This window comes from Poecilia latipinna, unplaced genomic scaffold (assembly GCF_001443285.1).
Source record: "Poecilia latipinna isolate Pla-1442-1.1 unplaced genomic scaffold, P_latipinna-1.0 Scaffold76, whole genome shotgun sequence".
In the NCBI taxonomy this organism is placed as follows: Eukaryota; Metazoa; Chordata; class Actinopteri; order Cyprinodontiformes; family Poeciliidae; genus Poecilia; species Poecilia latipinna.
In genome coordinates, this window is record NW_015112692.1 from 440247 (window position 1) to 464054 (window position 23808).

General features: G+C 40.3%; 1 protein-coding gene across 1 annotated transcript in view; it reads right to left on the reverse strand.

Moving 5' to 3' along the window:
* Positions 1-17319: 17319 nt before the first annotated feature.
* prdm13 (PR domain containing 13) overlaps positions 17320-23808 on the reverse strand; it is a 17650-nt gene continuing 11161 nt past the window's right edge. The window contains exons 3-5 of the mRNA XM_015017283.1: positions 22502-22633; positions 22264-22384; positions 17320-19774 (exon numbers count right to left, since the gene is read on the reverse strand). Coding sequence (XP_014872769.1) covers positions 18282-19774; positions 22264-22384; positions 22502-22633 — 1746 coding nt within the window. The 3' untranslated portion in view covers positions 17320-18281. The remainder of the gene's footprint in view (positions 19775-22263; positions 22385-22501; positions 22634-23808) is intronic.

Consider the following 23808-nt stretch of genomic DNA (forward strand, 5'->3'; position numbering starts at 1 on the left):
TCCAGCTGCAAGCCTGAAAACGACCACAATAAAAACTGAATTTAACTGTTTTCGAAGGTGAGGACCTTTCTATTGCTCAATTTTCTTCAGAAGGAATGTAATGATTTTACTGTAATCACCTCCTGTCATTTTACTGTAATGTAGCTGATCAGCCTCACGTCATATCTATCCTATTTGTCGCTCCCATTTAGCTCAGTGAGCTGTGTATCTTCAACAAATTAATAGAATCCTCTGAGTGTTGGAAAGTCTACCTTGAGACTAAATATAAATGTGTGCTCTGTGACTTTTCTATTCAACAGTAACATAAAGTTTGATGTGAAAGTGAAACTCTAAAAACAGCAAATTGTCAGTATGTGTTTCATGCAGGAAGATTTTTTAAAAACCCATTTGGGTTTTGGTCCCTTTCAGAGTAGCTGTTTGCATTGCCTTACAGAGCGGCTAACTTTAATATATATGAAATGAAGATGCAAACAGGTGTTTAATTTGAAACTATTTAGCTGAACTTCACTACAAAATACTTTGAAATATTCTCTCTTTTTACCTTCAACAGTCATTTATTAGTTGATGTTATTTGAGTAGAACTCCAAGAACAGAGGAGAAACTAGATCATTACATTTAGCATGTGCAATGCTAGCTGCCAAACTAGCTTCCAATGACGACTCATCCAGAAGGCCAAAACAGAACCTAAAGCATCATTTGAAGCACTCAAGGCCTCATTTTCATCAGTGCAGAACAAGGCAGCATATGATTTATCTTTGAATACGTTTTGCACTGTTGTAATTCAGAGCAAAGTTTTAGGTGGCTGCGCTCCAACAGCTACAAAATAAGACCTACTTAGCACTCAACAAAGATTAATTAGTTCATAAGATGGTTTCTGTCAACTGACACAATGGGGCAGATTTTCAAAGTGGACTTAGGAGACGGCGTCCAATAGGACCAAACAGCCAGCAGAGCAGTTCTATAATTTTGCTCCCAGTGTGAGAGCTATCAGCCGCTAAGGTGTTAGGCAGCAGCCCAGGATGCCCGGGGTAGCTATTTGCAACATGGTGCTATATAGAAAATGATTTCAATGCCCCAAGACTGGCATGAATAGCTACCCTGTCGGCTGCAGCAGTGACGGTGACCCAGCGCGGGCGCTGGTCAGACATCAAAGGACGCCAGCTGTTTTCTCAAACCGAGGCGGGGATGGAGGCAGGAATGAGGAGGACTCAAGAGGAAGATTGAGATGACACGTCGGATCTTCAGGAGTGTCACTTTGTGTAATAGGTGAGTGGCGGGTATTCATCTGCCTCGGGAGAAAGGGACGGAGGATGCTCCGCGTGGACTTCAATAAGACTTCAGTAATTACTTATTACTGCACATATGGATGAGATGGGCCACGAGAGGACTTGAGGTGCGTGCAGCTCTCCTTCCATCTGAAAACCACCTCCGCAGTGACTTCAAGAACATCCCCGTAATGCTTCAAGACAAAAGTCTCATTACAGGTAATTATGGATTGCCTATATTGCTGCCCCTCCACCCCTCCTCTCCCAGCCCTCCTCTGCATCGTCCTTCCTACTTTTATCCCCTCATTCAACAGAAGAAGCAGCCTGGGAGAGGGAAACTGGGCTGGAGAAGAGAGGAGGGGGGGAACGAGTGCTATTACCTGGGAGCAGACACTGAACATGGCCACTGTCGCTTTACTGCACTTCCATTCATGTGGAGTGGCTCACTTGTGGGCACCAATTACGGACCAAATGATCCAAACTGGGCCTAGTGATGAAGAGGCTGGACTGACTGAGTGACTGGCTCTCCTATTCTTATTTGCTTGTGTTTATGGTTTTATCCTTTGCTTTTGAACAGAGCGCAGCAAGTGCTTCAGGACATATACGAGTGCTTATGCACTGCGCATAGGAGGGCATGCGAGCGCTTGGAGTAGATGAGGCATTAGGTGAAACAAAAACCCTTTTCCATATGCAATTTTCTCATAATGTAGAGCAAAACCAAGGCATGGAGATAAGGAATTAATCAGTAATTATGATCATTAAGGGATTTAAAGGCAGTGGATTAAATTTTTTTGAAGATTAATAGCCACAAAATCCAACCTCTTGTGACCCTTTATATTTATTTTTAAACTATACAAATGTTGACTTTGATGATCAATTTAAACAAGTCACTAGATCTCAAACAATCTTTACACATCAACAGTTTCATCCAGTTAAAACTAATATCTTTATTTCTTTATCAAAGTTTTAAATTTAAATGCTTAGTTGTCAATTTTAACTAAATTTGACTTCCAAAGTAAAATTCAAGACTCATCACTAGCTGTGTTTCTATTGACCATATACATAATTGCGCAAATTGGAATTACAGAAATAAATGTGCTTAATGGAAACACAGAAATTACAAAAAGAAACCTCATGTTTTTTGATAAAAATGCAAATGTTTTATTTTACGAGCTGGTAAGCTACAGTGGGTGGTTATTCACTCAGAAACTAAGTATCAGTAACATGACACGTTGAGGTTGGAGGCGGTGCACCACCAATAATCTTCCTGCATGAAACCACGATGTCCACACATCCTTAAAACAATCTTATGTTAATGTATCTGTAATTAAAGCCTTAAATTCATAGAAAAATAAGTTAGTCTTAAATACATTAATCACATGTCTTACATTTTGTTGTGGCAGGACTATTCTACACAGTTTTCTTTTTTCATCCAGGAGTTTACCATTATGGAAGACTTTCCGTTTCAAAGCCAGCCTGGCCTGAACGTATCCCTTCTAGCACAGCGCGTTTCCCTCTGACCATAAGATCACCACAGTGGAGCTGGTTCAACAGGCAGGACTGCCATCCGCAGATCGCGGGCAACAATGGCGCCTTCCCCTGTTGCCTTTGAATATGTCACTGTAAGAACGGCATAATCAACCCCGTGTCACCACCAGCTGCTCCTCGCGGACCGCATTAGAATAAACAACAAGCAGGGAAGACGTGTCGCTACAAAGAGAGCAGACAAGTGGTTCAGGAAGACGGCAATGCGCTCCTGTTGTCATTTGCAAGTGGAAGGAGCATGATATTGTTCTGGGTTATTTGACCCTGTGTCAACGCGTCGCTCCATCTGCGGCCGCTGCTGAATGAGGAGACGTGGAGCAAAACTTCGTGTTTTGGTCACTCTACAAGTGACAAGGTCCTGTACAGGTTTATTCTGTTTTTGTTCTTTTTTTGGTCACCAATTTCAGCCAGACTTTACCTAAGCAGCGGTGCAAATAATAATTACATTAGTAATCGATTATTCTACTGATAGTTTTTGACGATTAAGCGACCGCCATGTTTAATTGTACTAAATATATTCTTTTTCTGAAATGCTTTTAGCTTTTAGTTGTAATCCACTTTTGTCGAACCAGTGCAAAGAATATTTTCACCGGTCTTGGGAATTATCAGACTAAAGGTTGTCAAACATGAAACTTTTTTTTTTGTTTGTTTAACCTCAACCTGTGTTTTTTCTTTTGAAACTCTACGATGGACAGCATTTTTATTCAGTCTCTCTGTTGTTCAAACCTCATGAAAATAGACCTGGACAGGGGCAATAGTGGGCTTCTTTAGATGTTGTTCTGGATTCTACAAGTAAAGTAAACAGAAGTTGCTGTGAGTTAGCATTCATATCAAATTCCACAGAGAAACAGAGTATTTCTCAGATCATGTGTAGTCTTTAGGATCATGCGGTGTGTCTGCTCTCACTACATGCTTCTGACTGCTGCTGGTTCTTCAACCAAGCCGTCTTCGCTTTGAATTTTATCACTACATCACACTCCTTCCACAGTCCCATGTCACGCCTTTCCGTTCACACCGCCGAAGGATTCATGACTACCTGCTGAGGTGGATCAGGGCTGTGATATCGGTCGGACGGCTTCTTTATGTCGCAACTTCGAGGCCTAAAGAACGTGTGTGGATGTCGAAATGAAAGATTGAACTGAAATGGTATTGGAGCAATTTTGTACCATTTCCATTTGTGAATAATGGCCCTCAGTGAGATTTGCTGAAGACTCAAAGCCGTGGAAATGATTGATAAACCTTCCAAGTCTGATGAATGTCAATCATTTTTGATTAGTTCTGGTTTTTCTTTACATTGGGCCATGATGCATTGCTTTGTGGGAACTTTAATCCTACTTCATGTTGTCAGGCAGGTTCTATTTAAGTGTATGGGTTGGGTTACTTTTTCACCCTGGGTCAAGTTGGTTTGGATAGTTTGTTTCTCCTTAAATTAAATAGTAATCTAACCAGAATGATGTGAAATATTTGTGTCAAAAAAAAATTGAAATCTGTACTTCTTCACAGCTCTGTAAGTTTCGGAAATTTTATATTACTTTATAAAATTTGAACAAGCTGGTTAAGATGGAGCTTTGAATTTTACCAGCATCTCTTTGGACTGAGGATAACAAAGAAGGCACAGGATAACTAGGTAAAAAAAAAGAAAGAAAGAAAGAAAGAAAGAAAGAAAGAAAGAAAGAAAGAAAGAAAGAAAGAAAGAAAGAAAGAAAGAAAGAAAGAAAGAAAGACAGAACATTTGCCCCATGACCACAAGTGCTTTTGTTGTTCTTCAGAATAAAAATTTTTTCCAGCTAAGGGGGCATGTTTGCCAACAATCGGGTGTCCTTGAAAAGCTCAGTCTGAATTTAAATGGAACTTTTCGCCATCATCTCTGACAAAGGACCAGCACCGCTACCTGTACGGAGGAGTTCACGCTTCCCATTTCTCCAAGGTTAAACACGTCATGGCCCCCCCGCCCCCCCAAAAAAGCAACCTCGCAACACGAGGCTGCTCTAATCGCTCCCAAGTCAAAAAAACACATCGAGGGCGTCCGCGGGATAAGGCCGAGGCAGTGAAACATCCCACCACCGTCTCCCATATGCGGTCAATTACATTAAATATAGGTGGTGAGATGCATATACCACTCCCTATTCATCTTGTTTGAAGTGCCCTCTCACTAGCACAGATCTCTTCTCATCTCCAGTACCTGTGAATTATACAAAATGACGCATTCGCCATTGATTTTATCCATCCATGGTAGTCGCTAGTAATCCCATTATAACATGTCTGTTAGTACAATAGCCTGATACGGGCCGAACAAAGGAAGCCTTTCTTTGGCTTCTCAAAGGTAGGCTGTCTTCCAAATTACTTCTTCAGAAGTTAAAAGGCCCACTGCCTAATCAGTCTATTATACCAGGCTAATAGATGACCAGTAATTGCAACTAATAACTTATTACTCATCTACACAAATATTCTAATAGCTTTTATTTGGAAGCCTTTTTTTTTTTTCAATGGACATAGTGAGAAGCAAAGGAGGTGGTGGTGGTGGGGCTTTGGGGGTGGAGGGGGGGTTCTATTCAAGAGCCAGGCAGCAGCACAAAGAAATACTCCCACAAAGAAAGCTTAGAAAGCAACCTGTAGCATGTTTTTTCTTCTCTTAGCTGGATTAATATCTAGCCGTATTCATGCGGATGTGAAACCTCAGTGTCGTCTTCATCTTCAGAGCTGTCTAGCAGCAAGGCTTTGTTTGGTGCCTGGGCCCCTTTTGAGAAAGCGAGAGACAGCGCGGGGGAATTATAGATAATGTTCTCTATCCGCTCTCCTTTACCCTCCCACCCCCCTCTGTTCCTCGTCAGCCTGCTATAGGCCTCAGACACACAGCTCAGCGGGGACCACCGTGGTGGATACACTGTACCGTACATGATCTGAGCTACAGCAGCCATTGTGCAGTCCTGGCAGGGCTGGCCGGTGGTAATGCAGTCAACAACAGCGAGTCAGTGACTGGCGTAAAGTAAAAAGTGTGCACTTGGCATGGTGGTCACTAGAGCTATAGGGAGACATTGCACAACTGCATAGTCACACTTAAGAAAACAAACAAATGATAAAAGCACACTATTTTTTTGCTTCCTGTGTTTCGCAGATGAGGAGATACTAAAAATGAGCCTGTTATTACTAATAAATGTGCAAAATCACGATAAATACTCTCCATGATTGAATAATTTGTGTATTTTCAATCCTTTTGTATTTATTTCTGAATGACTTTTTTAGTTTCCATCATGGTGGAGTAACTGTGGTTGACTTGATTTTCAACACTGCTTTAGTTCATTAAATGTTTGTCTCTAGACTTTGACTGGGCCATTGCAACCTTTGTTTCCTATTTGTACCGTTCCATTACACATATCCTGCTGTGTTTGGAACCATTGCTGTTGCCAATATTGGTTAAACTTCAGGTGTAAGAGAAACAGGCCAACATCTGACCCTAGAATACTTTAATAGAGGAACTTATTCACCCCAATCTGAAATCGGAGTGAATTTGCAGGGATTTTCAACTCCTTGGAAGAATCTGACAGATTTTTCACAGTAGCTTCGTGAACTTGTGTGTTTCCATCATGTTCTTTTACACCTTTCCACACTGACAGCAATTGTTAAAGCAAATGTATCTCCTGCTTTAATATTGTTTTATCTCATAGATGTGGCAAAAAAGCTTTGGTAAGACTTGTACTGTTTTATCCAAATACAGATATAAATATTTTAACTTGTGCTGTCCTGTGGAAACAAGCATGATAGTTTTATAGCTTTCCCGATCACAGAAGAACTCAGAGGAAAAGCCAGGAACTAAATAATATGATTTATGGAGTCCTGTATTATTGCTGCAGCTCTGTTGTTTGCTGAGTCTTGTATGAATGTAGCTTTTCTTAAAGTTTGCTTTGTGAAAATAGAGATTAGCTTGTGAACTACTGCTGAATAAAGCTTTTTCTTCCAACTATATGAACTATTACAGGCATTTTGCTGCAGAAACAACTTGAATCAAACTGTTTCATTTAGTAACTTGTAACAAATGTTTCTTCCCATTACATAAATGAGTACACACAAACATACGCATACAATTTTTTTTTTTTATTTAATTGAATGATGGGTTTATGCTTCTAGGGCAAAAGTTGCGCAGGTTGTGTTAATGACAAGTTCAGACCAAAGAAGAATTTTGTTTGTTTAAGCTAACATTTCTCCTGCTAACAAGCTAACGAACGTGTGCTAGCTACAGTATGACCCACGTTCACGTTATGACCAAAGAGCTGGTCACAACTAACAGGCAATATTTTGCACTGTTTTTATGAATAATGTAATGCAAATATCATTTTTAGTTAAATCTTTTTGGAGCATAAGTTATTGTGTTCATGTTTTTTACTTAATTATGTCGGAATGCAAATTTAATCTTAAGACATCCTGCATTTTGTCCAAATATAACTTGCGTACTAATCGACATGATGGGTCATTGTTTTCTCACTGTGGTATTTCTAATATTAATCAATAGTTACTTCAACCCATTTTTGGGCTGTGCTGTTTCAAAACTACACAGTTTATGAAAATAATCCAAACTGTCTTTTTTAACACAGCAGTATTCAGACTGTAACTACAGAAGTAAAGATTTTGAAAGATAGTTTTACATCTTAATACATATTATACCTGGAGCTCTGTCTAGTAAAATTACATTTTAAAAATCAGTAATTTAGAAAACTGTACAACTGAATTCTGTGTCTTTAATGTTGACTCTGCAAAACAAAGATCCTTACGGGACTGCATCCACGCACGAGAGAAAACATCATTAACAAATATGTATATTAACCTGCAGCGCACTGAGGCATCAATGGGCAGAGGATAATAGGGGTAGTTAAAGGGGCAGGACGCACAAAAACCCACTGGGAGTATATAGCCCCCACTGATCAATGACCTCATCCAGAGTCACTTTCTCTTTCAAAGGCGGCGAGACCAAAGAGCGGTCGGGCCTTTTTCAACCCCGCAGATAACAAACCAACACCAGACACCCAATAAAGAGACTTCCACTTCATTTAAAAGCAATTAATATTCTTGGCCGGCCGGCGTGATCCCTTTGGTGTGGCAGGTCTGTACACGCCCCCTGCACTGTAATGGAGTTGACTGGTTAACTTTGTGTCTGTGGTCACAGCGTTGGCTGCCCGGGTGAGAGCGATGATGCGCGGTGGGACACTGTGTTTAGATGGGGGGTGAATGGACCCGTCTCACAGCCCACTGCACCCCAATGGAGCCTCCTCATCTCCATCCCTCTGTGTACCGTTCTCCTTCTTTCTGTTTCTCACTCTCTTTCTGTCTTTACCAACCTAATTCTCCTCTTCATGTCATCCTGGGGTCCATATCGGCTTTTGTTTCCTTTTTTTCCTCCGTCTTTTTCTTGGAGCGCCGCTGCTTTCAACGGGAGCAAGGGTTTAAATAGCGCTCCTTTGTGACGGCTGGTAATGGTTGTCTCTGAAGGATGTAAAAGTCAGACTAGAGGGGAAAAAATATTTTTTTGTTCAGTCAAAAAGTAGGCAGTTCAGCCAAACGTTTGCATTCATACATATGAAATGTTACATAAGACATAATAATAGCTTGAAAAAAAAAGTCAGTGCTGATTTACACAGGAAGTGTTGAAAGAAGGTAAGATCTGGACTACTTTCTTGTGCAAAACTCTAATGTCAAATCATTTAACCAATGACATGTTTTGCTGGCTTGAATTAGTTTTAGAACTGAAACATAATGAATCTTTAAAAAATCCTTCAAAACACATAAACAAAATGCATCCAAAGAACCTGACTTGCTTTGATAACATCATCTCAAAATCCACTTAGTATTTCTTGGTAGAAGTATCTGGACTTTTTTTTTTGTTAGTGTTTAGGGGTGGGGGGGGAGGAAGTACCAGCAGATTTTTGTCATAGGGATTTTTGTCATTTGGTCCAGTTTATGTTCAAAACATAAGCTGTTTTGGTTCATAAGCTGGACCAAAATGCAGACAGTAGTTTGGAATGATCACGATGACAGCATAAACTTGCAGAGGAAGGGAAAGGAATGTGACAGGGAACCTGGGTCAGATGAGAAGTGGAAGGAAAATGAAAACTGGTGAGCTGAAACACAAAAGAAGCGTCAGAAAATGAGGACCGATGCAAGTGAGGAAATCGGGAGATTGGGAACAGCTGAGGAAGAGAGAAACTAGCAGGCTGAGGGAGTGTGAATATTTAACGCCAAGACACTGAACTTATGCTGCTTTCCACTTAGATCGGAAATTGGAGCCGGGTATTTTGACGTCACGCCCGAGGAAACAGTGTTCCAGTTGACAGTCAGAGAAGATGGAATTTTGCCATGGCGACGTCCAAGTAGACGTCACTCGCAATACCTCTTCCACACATCGCTTTAAGCTTTACTTTCCATAAGCACACATCACTTTTAATTTGTTCAGTTTAGAGTCGCTGACGCTACATGTAACAAATTGCACTCTTATGTGTGTCTCGTAAAGTAAACCACAGCGTACTGTTGTTGATGCGAGGAGAGGCCATGATGAAAGCCTGCCTTACAAGTCGTAACTGGCTGTTGTCATAGTTGCAGGATACATTTTAGGATATTTCTCACCTACTCTTACAATCCACATGGTTTTAGTTTTTCAGCACAGAACAGTAACAGAAAATGTAACCAAAAAAACTGGTTTGTCAGACAACTTATGACCAATATAACACAAAATAAAAATATTAAACACTTTACAACGGGGGGGAAGGTTTGCCTTCAAACACCATGCCTGTCGTGCTGAATTGTAATGACCAGTGCATTAGCAGCTGCTGGGTTGTTTAGTAGACTGAAGGTAATTGGAAAATCAATGGTCATCATTCAACATGTTTAAAGCTTATAATCGAATATGCTTTTTAAAAAAATTAATAATAATCTTCTCTGTAAGCACTTCTTAGATTCTACACAGTAAAGTAGTTCTTTTTCAGGCGAATATGTGATTTATAACCCAAAGTTACAATTTCTCCCTCTGTTATAGAGTGCCATAAACAGATGATCAATACTGACTTGTGTTAGCCTGTAGGCTTCAGTTAAATTAAACCATTTACCCACCATTTATTTGATGAGTGCTTGACCAGTTACATTTCTTTCTCACTTGTTTATCAACTGTAGTATTTTTCTTTTTTCCCTCATTTTTCACAGTCAAATTAGGAGAAATAGTCATAGTAAAAAGAAATTACATTCTGTCATGTCTATTTTATCAATCCGATGAATAAAATCGGAAAAATAGGGAGGCAAATCATTATCTTAAATTACCATAACAAAGATGGTTTGAATTGTTTTTTTTTTCTTCTTGGAAAATAAGAATTAGATATTGTCCCTGGTTTATTTTGTGTCATTTAGTGACCTTTGCACTGTTTGTGATGAAGTCTCTTAGCTAATTCATTGCACTTGCTAAAGGTTTGTCACAGATAACATTTACTTTACTTTTCTGCAATCAGCAGACCTTACATTCCAGTGGCTCATTGTTCAGATTGATCCAGTTTGATGCTTCTTGCTTTAATTTTCAGCGAATTGTAAATGGATAAAGCTGACTGTCATGGTCAGGACTTGCCATTTTTACTTACATTTACAGCAATAAAATAACAGAGCATTCTCATGGCCTTTTGACTTTGCCGTGACCTTTCCTCATAATGTAAAGAGGTGAGGAAGAGAAATTTATGAGGAAATTAGAACATTTCAGCAGTTCGGTCACAGTGTGTTCAGCAGTTCACAAAACTTCATTACATTTACATGACAATGTGGACTTAAGTCGTGCAATTCAGACAATATACATTTTAGAATTAGTCTATTTCGCAAAACTGCAATGGAAACACTTTTTTTTTACTACTGCCAGAAAAGACGAAGAAGACAACAGGAAGTAGTTTTAGGACGATGCAATAAGTTTTTAAGGGCTTATCGCATGAACAAACTTAACGTGTGATTTTTAATTGTTTCTTATTATGTAATGGAAGAACAACAATTACAAAATAGTGTTTTTCTTCGACTTTTGTGGAATATCAACAAAGTTTTGCGCACATTTATAATGTAAATGCAGCCAGTGCCATTTATCATTACAGACATAACTCTTCTTTGATACAACACAACCTCCCAAGACATTTTTTCTTCCACTGCAGTCAATAGTTAAATGGGTTGTTAAAAAAACATGAAACATGTAATTTGTGAAAAGCATTATTTTACTGCCATCATTTTTGTTTATGCATTTTATTTTCCATTTACGTCTTTCTTTGTGGAAATTTCTGGGTGGAAACTATTTTACAGGGTGTCTGTTCCGCTGGTGCACATAAAAGAGATTAATCACATTAATGACAACTTCACTCCAGTAAAATGAACTCTTTAATAGGTGTAAGTGACTTATTCACTGTTTACATTGACACAATGCTAAATCTTTGACATCTTTACATATTACAACCACAACCTTCAAAGCGTTTTAAGGGGATTTTATGTGGTGGACCGACAATGAAATAGGATGGATGCATTTACAAGTTTATTGTTTCAGAATCTGGTGCAAGTGACCTAAAATCGTCTTATTTGTAAGTAGAACAATGCATTATTTCCTGTGCATATATCACATTAATCCTTCATGTTTTGCAATTCGTCATGACGTGACAAAATGTGCAATAAGGTCAGGAAGTATGAAGACGACCCTGTGCTCTACTGCTCTGCTTTTCTTTGCCTTTCTCACAAAGTGATTTTATTTGCAAGTGCACACTCTGTCTGGGGAAGATTGCCGAAAGGGGAACTCCTCCTTCACATCCACTTTGTCAGACTTCCATCATGACATCCTCATGATTACATGATGTGTCACAGCGGATGCTCTCAATACCTCAAAACTTGGATGTACCTGCCTTGGAAAAAAAATAAAATAAAATAAAATAAAATAAAAGCTAGTCTGTCAGACAGAATCCGCATGTATTTGTTAAATAATAATTGTTTGTTTGTTTGTTTGTTTGTTTGTTTGTTTGTTTGTCTGTTTTCTCTGACATGTTACACCTTTAGGTTTGAAGTTTATACATTAAACCTAGAACTCCAGAGTGCCGGCTGCTTGGTGTGTCAGCTGCAAAATAGAAATTGTAGTGTTTTTCTTTTTGGAAATGAAAATTCACCCTCATTATTCATGACATCAAACGGGGGCCGGCTCATTTGCAGCTGAATGTGGGCGGCGGCGATGGCGGCCTGTTTAGCATGTGCTTGTGTCACAAAGGTGGCGGAGGGACGGAGGAGGAGAAGGCACCAGTGGGCCTCAGCTGGTGTGCCACAGTGTAAACCTCCTACCTGCTGCTCATCCGACTGATAGACAGGCTAGGTGATAATCTGAGATTAACAGTACAAGCTTGAGCGGTGGGCTGAGATTCTTTCTGTATCGGTCCATCTTTCTGATTACAACTTGTGTCCTTCCCTCATTGACTGTCCGCCTACAGCAATGTGCACACATGCCAACATGCATCCTCCTCGTAGCTGTTTTCTTCTTGTATCTGTGTGCTTCATCCCTCTACTTTGCTCTGCGAAACCAGCTGCATGTGTTTACTCTACCTGACTTACCTGCTCCGAGACAACCAGGCCGCCAGCGGAGCTGCCGTCATTTTAAATCCGCTCCCTCCGTCTGTCCCTGGCCGCGTGGGCGTACTGCCGGCGCGGCGGGTTCGCACGCACGTGAAGTCATTTGTTCCATCTCTTCCGACCTCGATCCGACCAGTTGTGCACGTTGACTTTACCTGCACAGATTTCACGGTCTACCTGTTCCGGAGGAGCGGAGGCCGCCGGCCGTGAAGCGGTCTGGAAACGTCAACGCTGTCCGAGTCGAAGCCGACTGAGTGACTGAGACAAGCTCTCATGGCCTGTTTCCCAGAGACAAGCTGTTGTTTCATCGGCCATGCTTGATCTCATTCTGGTATGATCCGGTTCAACAACCCGCCATACGCTAGCCATGTTCGACGCCACCGATTTCCGTTATGATCTGACGCCGGCTGGTATCGTAGACACCGATCCTGTACTGATACAAGCCAGTCGAATAATGTGTCTGGTAAATCTGAAAGAAGTGTTACGACAATGAAATACCACAATGACTTTTAAAATATACAATAAAAGTTCACAAACGTAATGTTTCAAATCTACAAATCTGACTCAATTCTGTCAGGAATGGGCCAAAATTCCACCAAACTACTGTGGAAAGTTTGTGGAAAGACAACTATATTTCTGAATTGAATAGTATATAACATAATCCTTTGAAAAATCTTTCTCTCAGTATTCTGGCATTGGATAACTTGAATAATTTCTGTAACTGACCTAAAACATCAGAAAGTTTATTCTGATTTATAGTCGGACATTAAAAGAAAATGTTGATGGTGTTACACAGTGCAGGTCAATGTCTGGTTTCAGGTGTGATTGCATGGCATGATAAACACTTTCTCATAGCACTTTCAGAAAATTGGAACTACTTTTGTGCTCCTGAAACACGTTAGATGTGGCAATTTGTGGCTGAAAGCCAAAGTTTCATATTTTCAATCCTTTTTTTTTTAATTAACATCCTCAAAGATGTTTCAGAAGTTTCTCTTTAAACACAAATAGTTGGAGGGGGAAAAGAAAGGGTGCTTTCATTCGTTTCAAATGGCTCTTCCATTCACCATCCCTTACTATCCAAACATTCACACAAAGACCCAAAGTCACTTGAGGTGTGCTGCCAGTCGTCTTATTGTGACCGATTTCGACATCTATCTGTACTCCTCCGAAAGAGAAATTAACCGATTCACGTGTAATATCAAGTTGGTGTCAAAAGAAATCTTTGAACATCAAAACCTTCTCCTTGCCTATTTCAAATATTGTTGTTTTTTCTTTTATTGTTTTGATTTCATGAAGAAGCTCGTGAAAGACGATACAGTTAAACATGCAGGGGGGAAAAAAAATCTTCTAAGGTCCAGCTTTCTTGTGCGAACTGTTCCAGTGCCAATATGTTTTATGTGAAGAAGGAGATGAATAAATGACACAAAACATCTGACCTACAACTATTCATCATTACCATATTATTATATCCAGTCCAACATTACCTCTTTTCTTCTTTCAAGTCTGTCTACAGATTCTCTGTCCTTGCTGTGGCTTTCTTCTTATTTTAGTCTCCACAGATCCTCAGCGCTATTGATTGCTTTATTGGCTCTCGGTTTAGAAAAGCTTTGGGTTTGAATGAATATTTTATGAACAAAAAAAAAAAAAAAAAGATTTCCTTTCACAATGGACTAAGACCATGTCAGTATTTCACATTCATTTCTTTCAAACCGTGCAGGGACGCTGTGCCATCCTTGTCAATGTAGTCGATAATGGCTGCACTTGTCCGGTTCCCCGATGTGAGCATGAAGAAACCATCACCTTTATCACGTCTAATCTGCTGCTTGGTGAGCAAGATTAAGAAGATGAAAAGAATTCCTTAATCAAGAAAGTCGTGTATATATATATATATATGTATACATATATATAAAGTAATGTTAATAAAAGACCGCTGCATGTGCAAGTCGGCCTTGCGGGTTTTTTCTGCCAATGAAGTTAGGTTTTTGATCGGGTTGAGAGTCAAACTTCTTTTTTTTTCGGCCTCCTGCAGTGTTCCCACTAATGAACAGCACTAATTGATTGAAAACGCTGACCTGCAGCAAACAGGTGAGGGAGGAAGCTTAAAATTTTAATCATCTTACAAAGCAATGTTTAATTCATGATTTGAAAACATAAAGAGTGACAAGACATGGCCGTGAACTTTGCCTGACAGGTCAGCAAGAGACAGAAGGGTATCAATCAGAAAAGAACTGCAGAGATTCACACCTCAGGTGGGAGGATCAGTCAACAGGTGAACTATTGGTCATGCACTCTGCAAACCGGATCTTGGTGGGACATTGTCCAGAAGAAAACCACTGCTGGTAAAAAGCAATAGCACATTCTGTCTTCAGAATGTGTTATTCAAGTCATCAAGGGCAATGTTTCTCCAAACCACAGTATTTTGGCCCTCTGTTCTTTATGTTCTAGATGTTTCTCTACTCCATCATATCCAGTTCAAACCCTGCACCAATTTATTTGGAAGCAAGGAAACACCTAAATCTCAACATTGAGTCCTGAAGACTACGACTGAGAGCCGCTGATGCAGAGGACACAGGAAATGTGTGAAAAACTATGTTCTTGTCAGTTTGGTCTACATGTAAAAAGCTTTGATGGGTGGAAAACTTAACAGTGCACAATGTCATGATGCAAATGTCCCTAGAGCGATACATGGTGAAGGCAGCATCACCGTGTTTAGACACTACAGCCGATGTGTCTTGTTCAGGTTTGGTTTCAGCCGTCTTTACTTTGGCCATGTCTCTGAGCTACAGCAGTTCTGGAATATTACAGAACTGGAAGAAAATGGGTTCCTGATGGTGTCACGCTTACTTCTCCTCATGTCCAGAATAGATATATCTACTATATTCTGTCCTTTGCAATTCCTTTGCATCTTGTTTTCTCAGCACGTTTCTTGCGACCCTGTTGATTATCTGTAAAACAAACACACACAAAAAATGTTCTGTGATCGCACCCCAACATTTCCACAAGACTACAGCATCCCTCTGGGAGACTTTTGAGTATTTTTGACTTTTCATAGTCAGTTGAATTTCTTTTTGGACCATTTTTCCTAAAGAAAAAAGTCTGCCACATAGACCCACCTTAACAAAGAGCGCTGGTGCCCTATGTCAAGGTGCCGATCCTCGATGGCCAGCATCCTGCATGTTTTAGCTCTTCTCTCTCTGGTTTAACGCACCTGGATCCAACGATGGCTCATCAGAAGGCCTAAGAAGAACATTGACTTGCTTAAAAGGCACTTACTACCACTAGGGAGAGAACTAAAGCATGGACCAACTTTGGACAACCCTGACATAGGGTGTTGATATCCTAAGGTCATTCCACAGATATGCATCACCTGCCATTAAAACCATTAAGAATTCAAGTTTATCTAGGTTGGAGTTATAAAATACGCCTACAAATAATGATATGGTCAAAACACTCACTTACCTAATAATTTTGCACACAGTGATATGAATTTTTCTTACCTACTAAAAGATAAGCTAAGCAAGCAATATTTTAATTCAACAAAGATCTTTTTTTTCTATAGAGATGTGTGAGAAATTGTTGATCCAAAGCTCAAATTTGTTCACGTGTATTTTGGTTAAGTGTCTTTCATTATTTTTTTTTCATTTGTTTATGTTGGTTGTTTTATTTAGATATTTGGAGGACCATCTTGGACATCGGCTCTTGGCTTCCTTATGTTTTTATCCTTGATGATGACACCTGACAGTGGTCTTAAAGTCCAAATGTTTCACTGAGTTGTGCTATAACAAAAAAGAATAATTAATTTCTTTCAAAGTTTTTTTTTTATTTTTTATTTCTGCTTTATTAAGGCTTCCAGTTTTCAAATAATCTTGAGCTTGATTTAAAAAAATAAATTATTTTCAGCAGTAAGAAAGAACAAAATTTGTTATAACTGTTCCTTTCTTGCTGTATTTAGCCAAGTTCAATACTTTACTGAAAAGCAGATTTGGGTGCACCAAAGTCTGCTTTTTTGAATAGGAGACACTGGTCAAATGTGGTCATATTTACTATGAAAATAAGCAGAATGTAAAAAGGCAGTTAACAAAACATATATATTTTGTGTTGTACATAATATTTTCTATTGCAAGAATTGTAAAGTGTTAATTTTTGCCCTAATTAAAAATAAAAAAATTCTCCACCTCCATTTTTGAAATGCGAGAAAGTCAGAATCAGTAAGGTTTAAATATCCACACTAGAGTTTACATTTGTAATGCAGTACTTCACTTTTTCTATTTTACAATTCGTTGCCGTGTTTTATTTTAACAATGTAATTATGTGGTTCTGGTAACGGTGTCGTTTATCTTGCACAATTTTCATTAATTTTATATATTATTCTTAAGTTAAAAAAAAGTCACAAAGCAGTAGCTAAAATGTTTAACATTATTGGATATGCATTTATCCAAAAGTTCTAAATATGTTTCATTAATGACAATATATTTTATTAATGACATGCCTTAGATAAGATTTTCAAAGTTCCCTTTGAGCGAATTTGTCTTGTAAATTATGATCTGAATAGGTTTTTTTTTAGATTATTGTGTAATAATTGAATAAATTCTGTTTATATAAAAGAATTATTTTAAAAAATAGCATAAAATAGAGTGGGGGGGAATAATTTTGCATCTTTTGTAAGTAGAATCGGAAAAAATTATGCAGTGCAGTGTTACAACTTCAACCATTTTCAAACTGAAGCCAAAGCTCAGTGTGACTGATGAGGATTTATGATTGTGTCAAGATTTGCGGACTATTAAAAATTGTGGAGAAAGAAAAAAATGTGGAAAACTAAAAAAAAAATAAATAAAAAAAACGCATTTCTTCAAATCTGGTTGGAAAATTTCGTCTCATTTGACATAAAAGGAACACTTCATACACATTTTTATTCTTCAAATTTAATTTATTCCAATGGGAGAGAAAAAAACATCCATTTAATAATTAGGAGTATATTACTGTCCTCTCAGACAAACAGCACGTATAAACACACATACACAACTTCTCCAGCGGAATGCGAAATATCATCTTCTTCTTCATTTACAGCTTCTTTACATTTTGTATGACTGAAAACAATAGCTACATTTTTTTTTCTCTGGCAATAAATCCTTAAGTAAACCGGAAGCTGCTCCCGTAAGAAGAACGGGTCGAAAAAAAGTGCAAATTGAAGTACGGAGTCAAGTTCGGAAAGAGGTGGAGCTGAGAAATTATTTTGCAGCTTAGCAGTGGAGATGGTTTGTTTTTAAAGTGCAAAATGGAAAATTCGAGTAAGATTCACAATACGAACAAATTTTTCAAAAGTTGGGAGTCACGCTGATTTCTTGAATACATGACTGTGGACTTTATCCAGATTATCTTTTCCTCAAGAAAAAAAAGCAAACTTCACAAATGTCTTAGTCAACCTTGGCAGGTTTTTTTCTGTTTTGTTTTTGTGGCTTGAAATAAAAAATAAATACATTTTAAAAAACGAAACATCTGTTACTGATTGCTTTTTGTTTTGCGCGCAGGTGGATTCAGCGTCTGTCTGCATGAAAACAATGTTTTTGTTTCGATTAAAAAAAAAGTGATTTGTAAAGAAAATAAAATAGAACGGCTGCTGCACTGAGCTGCTACATTTTTTAATTATTATTTGATACTTTTTTATCGTAAGAAACCTAAATGGCCTACTGAACGCATTCCAGAAACAACCGAGAGTGATAAAAAAATTAAATTATGAAAAAAACTTGGATATTTTATTTGAATATATTTTTCCCATATGTAACGGAAAATAACGATCAAGAAGTGACATTTCTTTTGCAGATATTACTTCATGCAACACCAAAGAGCAGGAGTGGGGGGAAGTTCCCATTAAATCGTCTCTGACAAAACTAAGTCATTGTTTTTGCTCGATTCCTGGTCGCTCTGGTCGTCGGTGAAGCACACGTCCACGTCGCTGTCGTTGTCGCTCTTGTGGTCGGCGTCGTCGAACGGGCCGCCCGGTTTGTCGTCCAGCTTCTTCAGAGTCTGTCCGGGGTGCCTGGACTTCACGTGCCGCTCCAGGTCCCGCCTCCGCACGAGCACCTTCCCGCAAAAGTCGCACCTGTAGGGCGTGTTGCCCTCCGCGTGCAGCCGGATGTGCTTGTTCAGGTTGCTCGGGTCTCCAAAGGGCCTGAAGCACACTTTACATTTGAGAGGCTTGTACCCCGTGTGAGTCCTCATGTGGATCTTCAGGCCGTACTTCCGGGAGTACAGCTTCCCGCAGTAGAGACACAGGTGGCCCTTCTTGGGTTTGCCTGAGCTTGTGGAGCCGGTGCTCCCGGCGGGCACCGAGTCCAGCCGAGCCCGACTCTTATCCGAGCTGATCTCCGACAGCTGCTGCGTGTGCATGGCGATCTCCCGGTCAATGTTCGTGATGGAGCCCAGGTCCTGGCTCAGCTGGGGGGCGCCAAAGTAGGGCACAGAGTCCGGGTACTTGAGGAGGTTGCTGAAGTGGAATTTGAGCGGGTAGTAGGGGGAGCTGTACAGGAGCTCCCCGTTGTAGACGGTGAAGGGCATCAGCGGGATGTTACAGTCTCCGCCGTACGTCTTCACGCCGTCGAAGTGAGGAAGTGAGAACCTTTCAAAGTGCAGACCGGGGGGGATCTGGGGGTACCGGGAGGGGGACAACCCGGTGTGTATTCGACTCTCGACATGCTTGAAAGCCGACGTTTCCTCCACGTGCGGGAGCAGTGGGAACCCCCGCATGGGATTCCCGCACGGTACCATCGGAGACGTGGAGTCCACGATGGCGGGCGCGCACTTTGGTGGGTGGCTCCCGGCCCCGTTAAGGCCTTCGCCCAGGTTGCGGATTGGCTTCATGTTCCCTATGAGTTTACTGAATCCGAGACCGCTCAGCTTGCCGCCGGCCTCCTCTCTGGACGCCTCTGCGCCCGGGACTTTAGAGACGCCCGTCGGCTTGAAAGCAGAGCGCACGCCCGGATGGAAACCCATGCTACCCAGCACTGAAGACGCGGCTCCCAGTCCGAGCAGGTGTCCCTGGTTCCTGACTGACGCGACGCTCATGTCAAGGGCCCGGTCCTGCTCCTCGGCGCTGCTTTTCTTTGACAGACCGCCTTTGTTGCTCGGGAAAGGCAAGGAGGACACCGTCCGCCGGTTAGAGTCCGAGGAGTTGCTGTGGCCGGAGGTGTTGGGGATGTCTCCGGACTTGGGCGACCTGCTGTAGGACTCGGTACCTCTGGCCTGTTCGCCGCTCACGAACCCCCGCCCGTTGCTCAGAGCACAGTGAAAGTGGACGTGGGCCTTGAGGGTGTTGGGGTATTTGAATATTCTCCAGCAGTACCAGCAGATGTAACGCTCCTCACCTGTGGAGGAAAACACCACATTGACAACAAGGTCACCGCAGACCCAACACATCCAGACATAAGCGACCTAAGATGCCCCAACAGAGGCCTGTGTGAAGGGCGCATAACTTCACACAGAGAATCTTAAGACATGACATTTGTAAATGTATTTATTCAGTATAAAATTTAAACGTTTTTCCACTTTAAAATGTCATTTTTAAATGCTTTTTAGAAACTGACAAATGTTCTGCAGGGAGAACTCCTTACACTTTGGTTGTTATGTCAACCAGTGGCAATTTTATATGTGGTCCCTATGGCTCTCCGCCTTGGGAGAAACGTTAAAGGGGGCGACAGAACAATTGTTTCACCTTTTTTCTATTGTTTCATTGATTTTCCAGTCAAAGTAAGGAAGTGTCCCAGTGTGCTCTGTACAGTGGTGATAAAAGCAGTGACTTAGGCGCTGAAACTGGTATACGATTTGACAAGCTTTAAATTAAAGAGAACATTTTTCTGTTTTAGGGTTTCCAGAGCAACTTTGTTCAAAATCTAAAACACTTAGACTGATCAAACCTGAACTGGATCATTTCACACTGAAAGCAGATTTCTTAGAACAACAACAAAGACTGATTTTATTCCATGCACACCGTGACTGCAAAACATTAAAACAACTGAATAAATGATACATTTATTTAATTAGTGAGCACAGCTCAGTAAACTTGACCACTCTTCACCTAATCTACAGAGTTCGTATTGACTCAGACATGACAATCACATCAAAAGAGTAAATAAGAGAAATCTGAAAATTTGTTATTTAATAAAACACATGAAGTTATTAATATTAAGGCTGAAGAAAATTATGTGAATTTACTTATTTGTTTTTGTTTTTTTAGTTGAGGTTTCTCTTGTCTGTTTATGTGTTAAATGCAATTTAAATGACATTAGCATTAGGGTTGGTGGCTTCTGCTTTGGGCCCCCACATTTTTTCGGACTGGCTTTGCTGCGTAATTCAACTTTAAAATAAAAATAAATGTCATATAACTGTTTTGTTTACCTGTGAAACATTACAGCTCTTCAGAAGTATTATCAATAAATCACTACATCATCAGAGTGACTAAAAATAAATTTAAAAAATAAAGATCTCCACCCCCGCGTTGCACACCACGGGTAACGAAATCCGTTCCTAAGATCTGGTGCCAAATGGTAATAGACTCCGGGAGCCATTCTAATGGCCCCCAGTCGGGCACTCAAAAGATAATATAGATGTAATGATTTTGTAATCCTCATACGGGCCATTGTTTATGATCACCATCAAAAGGGCAAACGCCCTGCCCAATCTGGCGCTCCGGAGCTGGGACCCATTGAACGCGAGCCCTCTCCCTCTCTGCGCGCTTTCCCGTGGAAGTGACAGCAGCTGTTGCTTGAAATCGCAAGTCTCCAGAAACAATGGCGCAGGCCCATCTGTTGACGCCTCAATAATGGGGGACGGGGGGGGGAGCGCGTATGTCCAGGAGCGCACACACGGTGCGCGCTGCGCCAGAGAATCCGGGCAATATACACCCGACATAAAAGTTCGCATTCATTAGGCCACAATACCTTAACGCAGCCACCTAATTCAGCGTGAAGCACTTGTTTTTGAATTATTTGCTTTTGAATACATGAATATTAACGACGGGGTGACATTCGTTAACCTCCGATGAGCGACTGAATCGCTTCTTCCTCGACGCTCACCGAGGCGTGTCGGTTTCTGCGTTTAATTGCTTTTTATTTTTATTATTCAAGCACCGTAATTACATCGCCACAATTTTTTGCCTTTTTCTTTTTTTTAATATACTGACTCTGATATCATATCAGGTTTATGAGGACTTCCCAGTTCGGAACAATACATGTCATTGTCTGATGAAGGAATTTCCATGGAAGTATCTGTTGATAATCTGCTCTGTAATAGGATTAGGCTCTGATGAGGCGCTAATCCCCCAAGCGCAACAAACATCGGATTATTAATATTAACAGGCCGAACAAGAGGATTAACCACAAGAGCATTTGCTGATTCTCAAATCCCCGTTTGTTATTATTATTATTATTATTATTATTATATTATTTGTAATTGTTTTTACCGTATTTATCTGTGGAACAACAAAATATCCCCTCTATTTGGACGGGATTTTATTTTCATTCTCTGCGCGAAATTTCTTTTATTTTTCGATTAGAAACTTTTTTTTATTTTTATTTTTTTTTATTTTGCTTAATCAAAACTAAACTGCAGCGGAAGTCGATCATTTACGCTCTCATTAATATCAACAAATAAGTGGGAAATAAAAAATGACCTGATGAATAAATGACAGGAAGCAATTCATTACCTCCTATTGGCAATACAGCGACAAAATTCGATCACCGACTAATTGCGCAATGACGCGTAATAATAAAAAATATATTATTTCTTGTTGTTGCGTAAAAACACATATGCATGCAAAATTAACATAATTATTTTTGCACATAGCGATCTCGCTCACCTTTTTCGTCGTGCGTGGGAGTGGCCGTGGTGGGGATGTCGTACCACTGGGCGAGAGGGTTGGAGTACCACACACTCAGCTCCTCTCCCGCTGGGATTTCTCTCAGAACTCGGTAAAAAATCTAAATGAAAACAATAAAAATAATATTGATTTTTTTTCTCTGTATATTTTTTATGTGACTTTATTCTAGCTTAAAATCCACAGAATAAAGTGGGACGTCGTGGCATTAAAAATTCACCTGTTCGCCAGGTAAGTCCGACACTGCCTCCAGGTTTTGCTCCTGGCTATTCCTGGCGGCACGGATGAATCCGATCCAATCGGGCACAGGACAGCCCGACTCGTCCACGAACTCTCCGCGGACCAAACGGATCTGAGCCAGGAGAGGGAGAAGCAAGTTGGGCAAATCCGAAAACACTAAAAAAAAAAAGAAGAAGAAGGCCGAAACGAGCTCGCACTCGCACATAACCTAACGACAACTTGATTTGTTTCGATTTTCTTCGCCTTTCCTCTTCAAGATCACCTTTTCATTTAGAATTTTATCTAACACGTCTTTTTTATTTTCTTCCCCCCCAAATATCGCGACTTTGCAGCCGGACGTGGAGGTGGAGGTGTTGCCGCCGCTGTTGGGAGCAAAGCGCACTTAACGCGTCTTTTATCCGCTCTGCTGATAATTTCCTAAAGAGAGCGGCGGACGGGCCTAATTGACTTGATATGGGAAACGAATTTGAAGAGTGTCAGAGCGTTTCTAAACTGTTCTAGGAGATTAGGGATCGAGGTGTGACATTTGACACAGACATTGCACCTGATGATCCCCCTCCTCGCCGCGCCCCCCGGGGCCACGCATTTAGACGCATCAATCACAGCCGCTGACAGCTTTCTGCGATTAAAAAAAAGAAAACAAGAGAAACAAACACTCCTTTTGATTTGCAAAATAAAGGCGAGATTTTTTTTTAATGAAAAACTTTTTTTTTTTTTTTACAGAAAATAGTTTCTTGTAATTTTTTTTAACTATCAAATATTTTTAACATTTCAATTTTTAAAAAGATTCAATATTTCTAACGCGATGCATGTGGACGCAGCTGAATAACCCATAGCAGTTTGTTTTTTCTTTTCTAGCATTTTTCCGCTTAATCTTTCGCCGCCTGCAGGCGGAGGCCCGACCAGGACACGCTGGCATCTTTCTGTGGCCGGATCCCATTAACAGTAAACGGCTCATCGGAATAACAGGCCCGGCAGGCTGGGAAACGTGAGGGCGCACACCCGGGGCTGCCCATTAGGCCGGTTAAGCTGACAAGTCGGCCACTAATGGAGCTCAATTATTTCTAACCTGACAGGCCAAACCAATTAATAAATCGCGGCTCAATGAAGTTTGACAAATCAGTTACAAAGAAAAAGAAAAGAAAAAAAAGGATAAATTTTATTTTTCATCTGTTATTTTGAACAGATGAAAATATAAACTGAAATGTCCAATATTTAATTTTTAATATAGCAGCTATATAAATAATACTGCATAATATCTTTAAATACACACACACATTATATATA